General features: G+C 38.7%; 1 protein-coding gene across 1 annotated transcript; it reads left to right on the top strand.

Annotated features, from left to right (window-relative positions):
• The first annotated feature begins 1,756 nt into the window (after positions 1–1,756).
• Positions 1,757–6,537, top strand: LOC131231330 (universal stress protein PHOS34). Its single transcript, XM_058227497.1, has 4 exons — positions 1,757–2,054; positions 2,156–2,250; positions 3,971–4,092; positions 6,154–6,537. Exons 1-4 carry the CDS (start codon positions 1,877–1,879, stop codon positions 6,239–6,241), a joined length of 483 nt encoding a protein of 160 aa, XP_058083480.1. The 5' UTR covers positions 1,757–1,876; the 3' UTR covers positions 6,242–6,537.
• Positions 6,538–13,866: the final 7,329 nt, after the last annotated feature.

Here is a 13,866-nt window from a genome sequence, read left to right as displayed (position 1 = left end):
CTTCCACGGAACCCACCCTGCTAATTCATAGACAGTTGCGTACGACTTCCAGAGACTAATATGGGGAGTTTTTGATGCTCTGGCAGCGTACGACGCTTGATACGCAGTTACGCAGAAATTGTACACGTGGCGTATATTAACTCAACTAAACCGACTAAAATGTGTAAAGAACTTCAATTAGATTGGTTGAACAATCCTAAACTCTGATTCTTGGATACTTGTTTGGAACGAAAAGACCATTAGATATTTTTCATTTTAACCGTCCAATAAATGTCCACAAGTCCGGTAGTCAGATAATCAAATAATCTTAATCCTTTAGTTCATATTATATCTAAACTAATTTGAACATTTAAATATAAATTAATTTATGCCACGTACATAGAATCTGAATTATTTCTTAGTGCCTGAGTATCACCCATCCTACTCTGCCAGAGTATCAAAGTTTTTCTCCACTCAAATTCATTCGTTCTGAGACGATCTCCACTGCCGAACGCATCCAATCATTTATAGAACTCTTTCTATACGTCAGAGTATGTATTGAAAACTGTCCAACCATTTCATTTCCCACTGCCAGGCATTCGAGGAAGATCTCTACCGTCCAATTTGTGTGACCGATGGGACAGGTACTAAGAACCTCACCAATAGGCCAAGGATTTCCTGCCTACGTTGCTGGCTCTTTATTGCTTTGTCGTGGAGCTGCACAGATCAATGATCTGAACCGTCCATCTAGCTATAGAAATACCACATCAGTCAGATCCTAGCCATCAGTTGGAAGCTAACAAATAGACGGTTAATAGACCATACATGATCTCAAGCAGTGGGCTCACAAGATCTACGGCCGGATAAGAGCAAGGTGGTTATCCATCAATCGGCACACATGCTCCAAATCCAGGATTTCCTTTAGGTGGGCCACAGTGTTTAGACCTTCTGGGCCAGAAATCAGACCGTTCCACTTGGCTGGTAGGCCAATGTGACCTAGAAAAATGGATGAACGTAGTGGATATAGAATACATATACCAAGGTGGGCCCCACGTTAAGAGCTGTACCGTATTGGGTAAAGATAGGGCGGCACCCAGTCCGCCCCCTGGATGGAATAACCGGCACAATAAAACTCCCCTAGGTGTCTCTTGCTTGATGACAAGTTACGTGGTCCACTGATATGATCAATCCAATTAATCCAACGGTCAGAAATGAAGTAATGATCATACGGGCCACCTAATAGATTTCTTAGGTTAATCTAATCCATGATGTATGCGTAAATCTAATCCGTCATCAGGTGGGACCCCTTTATTTGAACCGCATACGATAAAATCCTCTATATGCCACATCACTCGGTGTGGGTAACATGTGTTTTGGATCACGCAGATTTTTGTATCTTCAATTAATTCCGGTGGATTATACCTGATTAACAGGACGGATGAAAGATATATATCATGGTGACCCCACAAATAAGCCTATGGCTAGCATCCTATACCCATTTTTTCACTTGGTGTGGCCCAATTGAGTTGTAGGTCTGACTAATTTTTATTCCCATTGACTAAAATCAAGGATAGAACCTAATGGACGGAGTTGATTTTTGGCTTCACAGATCTTCGGTGTATTGCTCACTAACTAAAACCGGTGTGGTAGAGGATTCCGGTCCGGGCAGGGCACACAAATCACGGTGCTCCCACGGAGCTTTTTATTGAGCGGGCTCTCTACAACTGCCGGTTTGTTTTTCTATCCATACTCGATGGACAGAAGAACAACCTCGTCGTTTGTTCGCTCGAATCAGTTCTTATATTCGTCGCCGTCTGATCATATACGCAAACATCCCCCAAAATTTCCTGACAAAACAGAGAGGGAGAGAGAGAGAGATTGACAGAAACTCTCTGCAATGGCAACGGACAAACCAGTGATGGTGGTCGGGATCGACGACAGTACGCAGAGCTTCTACGCCCTTGAATGGACTCTCGATCACTTCTTCTCACCCTTCCCTTCCAACCACCCTTTCAAGCTCGTAATCGTACACGCAAAACCATCTCCCACTTCGATGGTCGGACTCGCCGGACCCGGTATTTCGTCCATCGCATCTGTATCTAGAGATGGCATTTGTTGTAATTTCGATTTCGCTCGAGGTTGTTTTTTTAGTATTTTTGTATATGACAAAATGCAGCTGCTGCCGAAGTATTGCCGTTCGTCGAGGTGGATCTGAAAAAGATTGCAGCTCGTGTTGTTGAAAAGGCCAAAGAACTCTGCCGCTCCAAATCTGTAAAAATCTCTCCCTATCTTTTTTTATATTTCAACCCTTCAAATTGATAGCTCGGCCCAGCGAGGGCATTTTAGTAATTCGTCTCGCCTGACTCTTTAGAGATTATTACGGGCTCTTTTAGACGCGGATTGCGAAGTTCCTGGAGTTGGAAGGTGTGGGGGGCCCACAGAGATGTCCGTGAAAAATCTATGCCGTCCATCAGTTTTTCAGGACTACAATAGGACAGTATTTTAAAAATTGGACAGATCTAAAACTCATGTGGACCACACCACACAAAACAGTACTGTGGACCGTGTGGGGCCCACCTTCCGGTTATCCAGATAGTTCATCTAGGGTCTGGGCCTTGGGGGGCAACTTTTGTGGATATTTGAGGTGCTGAAAGTTTCCTCCAGTGGGATGTGATTACAGCCGTCCAATGGTTTCCTCCTTTTTGGCTATCTTTTTGTCAGACAGTGATTGGATGGTTGGGATTGTCTGCTGAGGGAATTTACCCCAGCGTCACCTGTCACTGTGAGGCCCTCTAGATGAATGGTCTGGATCGCTGAAAGGGGTACACAACTGTATGGAAAGCTAGCCCAATTGAAAAGCGAGATATCTAGGATAGGGGTGACCACTGCTGGGCTGGGCTGTCGGGTTTCGGGTCCCGGCCAAACAAGGGTCGGGTCGGGCCTGTTATAAATGGTCGGGCATGGGCCGGTTTAATAAATGAGCCCAAGTATAGGCCCATTTGTTATGTTGATAGAGGGTTGGGCTGTCAATCAGAGGCCCAGATAGTCCCCATTGCCAACTAGGGTATTGGTGGGCCATCCTGAGAAAGCCAACTCAAAAATTGAAAACTTGGCAAAAGCCAACCATTGGAATCCTAGCATTCCACTAGGGCCCACTCTGTGGTGGCACTCACTTTGGCCTCTTTTCTATGTAGCCCTTTTTAGGGCATTGCAATTGTACTCTGCTTATCAGGTAGCCCTTTTCAGGGCATGGAAGTTGCACTCTAGTTATCCGAGTAGTCCTTTCCACGTCATGGTGGTTGCACTCTGATTGCTCAAGAAGCCCTTTCCATGTCATGGCGGCTTTCACTTCAGGTTGCCCTTTCCACGGGTTACCCCTTCCCATGACTTGAGCACAGGACATGGTGTTAGCTCTGATACCAATTATTAAAAACCTAACCAATACACCAAAAGAACCAGGACAGATGAAATACCTGCAAAGCGCTCTTACTGATTTGCATTTGAAGTGTGGGAGATTGAAGATACAATCTGTGTTTGAGAAAATGTCGCACAGGCTCAAACTCGCCTTGAGCTGGCCCGAGCTGTTGACCGAACCAAGCCGAGCCGAGTTCAAGCTGGGGTTGGCTGTTGGCCGGGCCAAGCGGAGCTGTGCCAAGCTCGACTTGATTTGACTCGTGTACAACTCTAATAAGTGGTAGGAAATAAGCTAATATTTGGTTATTTCCACTTCACTAGAATAATGATCACAATTAAGTTTGATAGTGTAACCAAACACACCCCTAAATTGGGAGCTGCCCCTCAATATAAGTGGTAATTTTTTATTTTTTATTGTTAACTAAGTACGCTAAAGAAATTACAATTTGGTTATTTTCACCTTAGATTAAATATTGCAATCAATTCAATAATTTACCCAAACGCACCCTTGGGCCCTTCAACTATCACCTGTTCTTCTGTAGCTTTCCTGAATATGAACATTTTGATGGATGGGCAGGTGGATGACGTTATCACAGAAGTGGTCGACGGAGATCCCCGGAATGTTCTCTGTGAGGCTGTGGAGAAACATCAGGCAACCATGTTGGCTGTGGGCAGTCATGGTTATGGAGCTATAAAAAGGTATGGATTTCTAGCACTTCTTAATTTGGAAGTTCAAACTATAATTAACGCCTCGTTTGGACCCCAAAACTGGATTTCTGGAAAAACCAGGTTTAATGGACCCGACTGAAGATTTCAGTTGTTCTGTAACCCAAAAAATTGATATTATGAAAAACCAAGTCTTAGAAACTGTTTGGTAGATGCCTAAAAATGAGTTCATCTCATTTTAGTTTGTAAGCGATAATGTATTAAAGATCTCTCTTTAAATACATAATTACTGTGAACATGAACTCATTGTGTGTAGATATTGAGATCTATAATAAGTAACCACTGTTAACTGAAATGACATTAACTCATTTTTAGGTGTCTGCCAAACAGGCCCTGGTTTGCTGAAACCAAGTTCTGAAAACAAGCAAATTGCTAAGAGGTCGGTTCCTCTACAACCTTTGTGGAATAAGAAACTGTGTGTAGGGCCCACCATGATGTGTCCTTGAAATCCACTCCATCCATCTTTGGAGGCCAGAAGCTAGACTGATCCAAAACTTTAGTAGGACATGTCTAAAGACATTAAACTCTTATGTTGTGGCTTGGAATGTCCTGATTTTTTAGGTCTGTTCATCCTGGTAGGGCACGTCTTATGAATGGATTGGATGCTATACGTAAAACATGGTGGACCCTACACACAATCTGGAAGGCTTTAATGGTGTAATCCCAGCTGTTCCCTGTCCTGTGACCCACTTGTGTTTTGAATCTGCCTGATTTTCTGGACATAGGGTGAACTTGAAGGAGTGCACTTTATTGACTGGGTGGATGTGGGCCCTACACTATGGGGGGCCGCACACAAGTTGCCGAATAAGCTTATTGGTAATTATCTAATAGTCAGTGAAAAATGAAGATTGATGGTCAAAGTTCCTCAAACAAATGTCCAGTAATCAGAGGCTAGGATCATCTCATCAATCTGATTTTGGGATATGACCAATGTGCGGAGGGTTCCACCACTGGGGCAGTTTGGATTGAGCTGCGCCCCCCATGCGCTCTCGGGGAGGATTTTGCAACTTGGAGAACATTAAACCAAAATCTTGTGGGTCCCATTGCAGATAATCGTCCATTCACACAATCTGGGCCTTGTTGAAACACTAAGATCTAATGTTCATCGAGCAAGAGATGTGAACGATGGATTTCCATGTCCTAGGAAAGGAGGATCCCTTATCCATCCTTGTCCCTACACGTCCCGGTATCCGACTTGGGTCGGAGTGTTGTAGGACATAGCGTCTTCATTCGTATGTGTGGCCAATAACATGGTTGATCAAAGCTACTCTGATCGAGTTGAATTTGAAGTTCCAACCATAGGAATACAATCTCAAAAAGGATTTTAGAGGGTGTTTGGATGAAGGAAAACTAGAATGTGTGTGCATATGATAACCTAAAATCATCACGAAATGGAAAAACCATGGGTTCCAATTTTCCTCTCATTGTCTGTTTTCTTTTCTAGTTTTTTTATGGATTGGGGAAATGAATGTCCACAGTTTTTGAGGAAAAACTGGGAAATGGAAGTTGGTTTCCAAGCCCACTTCTTTTTTTATCAAATAGAGGAAAAGTAGTTGTTTCATGGAAACCATTGTCATTTCCGGCAGCGATTTTCGCTTCGGATGGTAAGCACAAGAAAAGAAAAATAAAAGATTTCCAACCGCATTAGCTATTCAGCACAAGGATAAAAGAGTTGTTTGTGTATTTTTCTTTTCAGGACTTGTTTTGATGTGACATACAAATGCGTGTGAGAGCAACGGTATTAATCGCCATGTGATTTAAGAGATCCAATTCTTTGGGAAGAAAGAACCCATTTAGCAAAAACCATTTTGTTTTGATTTTTGATTTTTTGATTTTTTTTTTTAAGAGCGGGATCTCTTAAATCAAACAATTCGAATCATAGATATGGCTGTGTATTTGCATTTCATACCATACTGCAACCATTGCATCTTTCAATAAATAGCTTCTGCATTTTCTTTCCATTTGCTACATTCAACTGCCTATCTTACTAACAATTACAGTCTAACAGACATATTAACCTGAATTTTCATGCAGGGCGGTTTTGGGCAGCGTAAGCGACTATTGTGCTCACCATGCACACTGCACCGTCATGATAGTGAAGAAGCCCAAGATCAAACACTAATATACTCATTCGTACATGAAATAAAGGTCTTTCGATATATTAACATACCCTTAGATATGGCCTAAATGCTTATTAAATGGCATGTGTGTAATAATATCTGGAACATCTACCTTAGATTGATTCAATAATTCCAATTGGTTGGAGGGTAAAGGGTTTGTATTATGCATCTAGCTTACATTGCGAATAACGGCACGAATCTTGTGTATACGGATATATTATTCTCACAAATGAACTGTTTGAGAGGCACGACTTTGTATTGTAAAAGGTAGTCGTGGAAATTTACTATCATTATTTAAGCTTTTCCTTTTACAAAAATAGTTAATTAATTTTTTTTACCAGAAAGCTAATCCATGAACATTTCTACGATGCTTCCACAATAATGAGAGGTGGCGTTTGCAGTTGACCATTGACTCTAAAACATTTTCATGAAAATCCAACCATGCAAAACAAACTACCTACATTTCCATTTTTCTCCATGTCATCAAATTTCTATGGGTTTTCCATATCCACATTTAAGGTTCTTCCTATCCAAAGTCTATAGATTACAATTGCAAGCCAGCCCATTAGGGCAGAAAATGGGTTGGGTGTCGGCTTGGCAAAATTAATCTTTGAATGGGTACAACCCATTGGTGCTATTGCCTTACAAATCATAGAATGTTTCTCCAATGGTGTTGTTGTGCTGTAGGATATTTAGGAAGACGAGGAATTTAAGGTTTTTCAAGAATTCAGATTTAACGATTTTATGTTGGAATATATACAGAGAGTGGCCCATTTATGACCACAACCTTTGTATTAAAAAGAATAACTTCTTATATTCCACACCTTTTCATATTTTGAGAGGTCTCTCCACATTCCAAGAATGTTTTTTCACATTCTAAGGAGTGACTTTTCCCACTCCGTCAGATTCATTCCTTTGGTTTAAAAAACTCTTGGAATTCTGTAATGGCATTGAATATTCTGATTAATTAGAGGAGATAAAGAGTCATGTAATTACTTGGTTCCTTTGATGGGTTGGAACCAAATCATCTATAAATTCAAGGCTCTTGGTCCCTCTCTCCAACTCAATTTTACAGTTGATCTCCCATCTCCATTCACGCATCAAAGAGAGTTGAGGAGAGAGAAGATCGAAGTTCGTTGATCTTTAGTCGTTGTGTCAAGTTAAGAAGATCTAAACCGTTGAAAGCAATAACTCATCAACATCAAGTTTCTTCATCATCTAATTCAATGTTGCAAGGTACACTCTCTAATTTGTACGACTCTTTGGTTTTCATTTTGTCAAACGCATCAAGTCAAGATCCTATGGATTTTATATTATTGTTAAACCGTATGTAGGTGTTAACATGTATTGGTCCAATGTTAACATATGGTTTTAGAGCTTAGGTTCAGACTGATGTATTTGGCAAACAATCTTTATTAACTATTCATGTGATGATTTGATTGTCATTTAACATAAGATTGCCTTCTTATATATCAAGTGCATATTTTCTTGAACCATAATGATAAATAGCCAATTTTCAAGATTAATGCAATTGTGTGGTCTATTGGTAGAATCATGCCGTTTGGGATTCACCAATCGGCAACACAAGATATTCGAATGGCTTATATATGATGGTTCACCAGTTAATGAGAATCGATGGGCTCACATTCAATGACTAAATCTTGCACTCTTGATATGCATATGCATGTATATGATAGTTTTCATATTCTCACATGGAATCATGTTTTTGGCCTTATTCATATTATGATTGTCATCTTATTAGGCCCATCATGTATGTTTTTGGCTCATGAGCTTACATGTAGTAGTTTGCTCAAATCATTGATATTTGGCCAAAACAGATTCAGTAGGCCTTTAATGGCACAACAATCAAACAATCACTTAGGTTTCTCTTAAGCTACTTATGTAGATGTTGTTAACACTAATTAGAAATCCATAACTTGGAATAATTTGGTAGTCACCAAAGTGATCCAACTAGAAAGATTTATGGATATCCAATTGGAATTATTGATCTTTGGAATCATAATTTCAAGAATAATAGCATCGCAATCGCGGTTTTGCTATTTGGATATCATGGATCGGTGGCCCAAAGGTACGATCATCTTTAAGTAATTGCAAAACCGGTATAGGGTAATGAAATAAATCATTCTGATTGGGTTTGGGTTGGAATATCCAAAGGTATAAACCCATCTCCATTGTAGCATGATTGATTAGTTAGCCCTATGGGTAATGTTGCTCATCCTAGAGTGGACCAATAGCAAGTTGTAGTCTCGACCCAAAGGAGGGATTATAACGATGCAATGAGTCGCTCTTCAGAGTAAGTCTATAAACGCTTTTTAGAGTTACTCTTAATTACTGAATTAGCGTGAATCTCAAAGCATTTTAGATAATAAGTGAGCATGTTAATCTTTTCAAGAAGGTCTCACCTCAACCTCAATTCCTTATAACATTTCTATGTTTACTGGACCTAATTACTCGGATTGGCATGAGCAAATTTTGTTTGCATTAAGCTTATGGATTTGGACTTGGCCCTGCACATTGATGAGCCAACTCAACCCACAGCTGAAAGTTCTCCTGAAGCTAAAATTTTATATGAAAAGTAGGAGCGATCGAACCGATTGAGTCTTATGTACATGAAAATGTCGATCGCCAAACATATCCATGGATCCATACCATCGTCCATGAAGGTACAAAAATATCTTACATCTGTGGAAAAACATTTTGTGTCGAATAACAAATCGTTGGCTGGAACACTCATGGCAAAGCTAACTACTATGAAGTACGATGAGCTAAGTGGTGTGCAAGAGCACATTCTTGAAATGACACACATAGCAGCGCAACTTGAAGCCTAAGATATGAAAGCTAACGAGCCTTTCCTCGTACAGTTCATTGTAAGCTTGCTTCCTCAGCAATTTGGACCGTTTAAGATTTATTATAACACCAATAAAGATAAATGGAACTTAATGAACTACAAAGCATATATGTGCACAAGGAATCGCGACTTAGACAAGAGGGAGGATATATCGTCCACTTAGTATCACAGGAGAATAAAGTAAAAGGAGGAAAATTTAAAAAGTGCAAGAGGGATCCACCAAAGAAGAAGAATAACTCCACACCTGATGCAGACAAGGATAACAACGACCCTGACAAAGTAAGATGTTTCTTCTGTAAAAAGAAGGGGCACTTCCAGAAAGATTGTCGATGTTCCTTTAAATAGTTGATGGATTGACTCAGATGCATCTGTCCATGTTTCAAATTCAATGCAAGGATTCCTTTCAAGCCGAAATCTAAGTGATGGAGAGAAGAATGTTTATATGAGAAATCGATTGAAGTCTGAAGTATGAGCAATTGGCACATGTAGACTCATTTGAAAATTGGCTTTCAATTGGACTTAAAAAATATTTTATTCATATCATCTATATCAAGAAATTTTATCTCTTTATCTAGATTGGACAAAGAAAGCTTTAGCTTTCATTTTGCAAACAATTATCTTAATTTATATAACGATGATATTTTAGTTGGTACTGGATTTTTGAATGGTGGTTTTTATCAATTAAATTTAGATTCCATATTTGAGCAATCTTTCCTTACTCTGCATATGAATATTGGATCGAAACGTGGCCCGCCTAATGATACTTCTTCATTGTTGTGGCATTGACGTTTATGTCACATATCTAAAGACAGAATTATGACGTTAGTGAGGGAAGGGGTGTTGGCTACTCTTAACTTCACGGACTTCGGCGTCTGTATAGATTGTATAAAAGGAAAGCGACCTAAAATTAACAAGAAAGGTGTCACACGCAATAAAGAACTCCTTGAATTGATACGTACTGATATTTGTGGACAATTATCACTTTCTATCACTGAAGAAAAATATTTTATCACCTTTATCGATGACTATTCACGATACAGTTATATCTATTTACTAAAAAAAAAGTCAGAGGCCATAAATGCTTACACAAATTTCTGGGCCGAAGTGACAAATCAACTAGACAGAAACATTAAAGTTGTGAGGTCAGATAGAGGTGGTGAGTATTATGGTAGACATACTGACTTTGGGTCAAAGTGAAGGCCCATTTGTCAGTTTCCTCAAATTGAAAGGAATAGTTCCTCAATATACAATACCGAGTACACCTCAATAAAATGGTGTTGCTGAGAGGCGTAATCGGACACTTGTGGATTGGTGCGTAGTATGATTAGTAATTCCTTTTTACTAGAATTCATGTGGAGTGAAGCTCTGAAAACAGCAGTGTATATCTTAAATCGGGTTCCTAGTAAGGCTATCCCTAAGACTCCTTTCGAGTTATGGACAGGAAAAAAACCTAGTTTAAGATACCTACACATTTGAGGTTGTCCTGCAAAGGATAAATTGTACAATCCACAGAAAAGAAACTTAATCTCAAAACTGTGAGTTATTTTTTCATCGGATATTGTGAGAGATCAAAGGGCTACAGGTTTTATTGTCCTAATTATAGCACCAGTATCGTTGAGACTCAAACTGCCAGATTCTTGGAAGATGGTGATGATAGTAGGAGTAATAAACCACGTAATGTGGTATTAGAAGAAAAACGGGTATCAATCTCATTACCCATACCTTATGACAATATTGTTATTCCGCAGGACATTGTTCATAACAATGAGGAACAACAACTCGTGAATGAACCACTCCATGAAGAAAATCTCGTAAAACGTCCCAACTGGAAGTACAGAGAAGATCTCATAGAGTAAGGAAATTTGTAATTCCGAATGATTATATTGTTTACCTCCAGGAATCTAAATTTGATATAGGAGTTACAAATGATCCACTAACATTTTCACAAGCCATGAATGATAAGGATTCTAATAAGTGGCTTGATGCAATGAAAGATGAGTTGAAATCCATGAACGACAACAAAGTTTGGGATCTCGTTCAATTACCCATAGGTTTTAAGGCAATTGGTTGTAAATGGATATATAAAACCAAGCACGACTCAAAGGTAAGGTTGAACGATCTAAATCCAGATTAGTTGCCAAGGGATTCACTCAAAGAGAATATATCGATTATCATGAAACCTTCTCTCCAGTATCTAAAAAGGATTCACTCAGAATCATTTTGGCACTAGTGGCTCATTATGATCTCGAGTTACATCAGATGGATGTGAAAACGACATTTTTAAATAGGAACCTAGATGAGAAAGTCTACATAAATTAACCAAAAGGCTTTATTGAACAAGGTAATAAACAACTAGTATGCAAATTAAAGAAATTCATATATGGACTTAAACAAGCTTCTAAACAGTGGTATCTCAAGTTTAACCACATAATAGTTACCTTCGGTTTTGAAGAAAGCACTGCAGATAGGAGCATATATCTGAAGGTTAGTGGGAGTAAGTTTATCTTTCTGATCCTATATATGGATGATATTTTGCTTGCTAGTAATGATTTAAGAATGTTATGTGAAACTAAAAATTTTCTCTCCGAAAATTTTGAAATGAAAGATATGGGCGCAGCTACTTTCATAATCGGCATTGAGATATATCGAGTTAGATTACGTCGACTGCTTAGACTATCTCAGAGAGCCTACATTAATAGGATTCTCGAAAGATACAGTATGAAGAACTGTAGAGCTAGTGATGCACCTATTGTTAAATGAGACAAATTCAGTCAGGACCAATGCCCAAAGAACGATTTAGAGCAAGCATAGCTGAAAGATATACCCTATGCTTCTACAGTAGGAAGCCTTATGTATGCACAAACATGCACTCGGCCCGATATCAGCTTTGTTGTTGGAATGTTAGGTAGATATGACCCTGGAATGGATCACTGAAAAGATGCAAAGAAAGTCATACGCTACTTAAAGCGAACCAAGAATTATATACTCACATATAAAGGATCTGATCAGTTAGAAGTGATTAGATATTCTAACTCCGATTATGCCGGATGCATTGATAGCAGAAAGTCCACATCTGGTTACGTCTTTCTGCTTGCTAACGGGGCTATTTTCGTGAAAAAGTGTTAAGCAGACTTGTGTCTCTACTTCTACGATGGAAGCGGAGTTTGTGGCGTGCTTTGAGTCCACTACCCAGACAATTAAGTTGCAGAACTTCATCTTAGAGCTTCGGGTTGTCAACACCATTTTGAAGCCACTGAGAATTTATTGCGATAATACCACAGCAGTATATTACTCCAAAAATGATAAGCATTCTAGTTAAGCAAAGCATATTGGAATTAAATATAATTTTCTCAAAGAAAATGTTCAAAATCATTTAGTGTCTATTAAACATATAAGGACAAACCAGATGATTGCGGATCTAATGACCAAAGGATTACCGCCAAATACCTATAAGGGTCATGTAGTTGAAATGGGCCTAGTTAGGATATGATGTACATTAGTCATTAACTTGATGTAATAGACACTATCTATATGAAATCACATTTTCATGCATTCTTATTTATCCTTACGCATATACATTTATGGTGGATGTAAGTAAGATATAATTGTTAGACCATTATGTTTAACCGGCCTTATGCTTAGCTTGTTAGTCTTCTCATTTAACACCAAATTAGATGTGAATTACTAGTGTTGTAATACATGGAAGGGAGTATGTCGCTAAATGATGTATGACTGCCGTGATTCATATTAGTAGTTTCATTTAATCAATGTATAATGTCTTTTCTAGTGGGGCGCCATTGAAAGTATCTTTTCAAATGTCTAAATTCAAGAGAAGTTAATTTTTAAATAAATTAAAATTCGAATCTAGGGAAAAGTCCTCATGATGTGGTCATGTAGGCCAAGTGGGAGAATGTTGAATATATACAGAGAGTGGCCCATTTATGACCACAACCTTTGTATTAAAAAGAATAACTTCTCATATTCCGCACCTTTTCATATTTTGAGAGGTGTCTCGCCACATTCTAAGAATGTCTTTTCACATTCTAAGGTGTGACTTTTCTCATTCCGTCAAATTCATTCCTTTGGTTTAAAAAACTCTTGAAATTCTGTAATGGCATTGAATATTCTGATTAATTAGAGGAGATAAAGAGTTATATAATTACCTGGTTCCTTTGATGGGTTGGAACCAAATCATCTATAAATTCAAGGCTCTTGGTCCCTCTCTCCAACTCAATTTTGCACTTGATCTCCCATCTCCATTCATGCATCAAAGAGAGTTGAAGAGAGAGAAAATCAGAGTTAGTTGATCTTAGTCGTTGTGCCAAGTTGAGAAGACCTAAACCATTGAAAGCTCATCAACATCAAGTTTCTTCATCGTCTAATTCAATGGTGCAAGGTACGCTCTCTAATTTGTACAACTCTTTGGTTTTCATTTTGTCAAATGCATCAAGTCAAGATCCTATGAATTTTATGTTATTGTTAAACCGTATGTAGATGTTAACATATATTGGTCCAATGTTAACATTTTAGTCTTATGGATCCTTGTCAAAATATTATTATGTTTCTAGAATAAAAATAAAAATAAAAATCAAAGAATTATAGAGGTAAAATTACATAATTGAAGAAACCATGAAATCATCAATGCCAATCCTTTAAAGTAGGTCTCCTTCCAATCTATCCTAGATGGAGGAGAAGACAAAAACCAACACACCAATCCTCAAAGTAGGGTTGAGGTAAGCACATGAGAGTGTCGTGGAT

Source organism: Magnolia sinica, chromosome 17 (genome assembly GCF_029962835.1).
Source record: "Magnolia sinica isolate HGM2019 chromosome 17, MsV1, whole genome shotgun sequence".
Lineage (NCBI taxonomy): Eukaryota > Viridiplantae > Streptophyta > Magnoliopsida > Magnoliales > Magnoliaceae > Magnolia > Magnolia sinica.
Note: the sequence above shows the minus strand (reverse complement) of the source record. Positions and strands in the feature narration are given on the sequence as shown.

What these genes read in the sequence shown, in the direction of transcription:
- LOC131231330 (XM_058227497.1), top strand. Translation starts at nt 1,877, where the DNA reads ATGGCAACGGACAAACCAGTGATGGTGGTCGGGATCGACGACAGTACG. An exon ending in GGTCGGACTCGCCGGACCCG is followed by an intron (nt 2,055 to 2,155) that starts GTATTTCGTCCA and finishes GACAAAATGCAG; the next exon opens with CTGCTGCCGAAGTATTGCCG. An exon ending in GGTTATGGAGCTATAAAAAG is followed by an intron (nt 4,093 to 6,153) that starts GTATGGATTTCT and finishes ATTTTCATGCAG; the next exon opens with GGCGGTTTTGGGCAGCGTAA.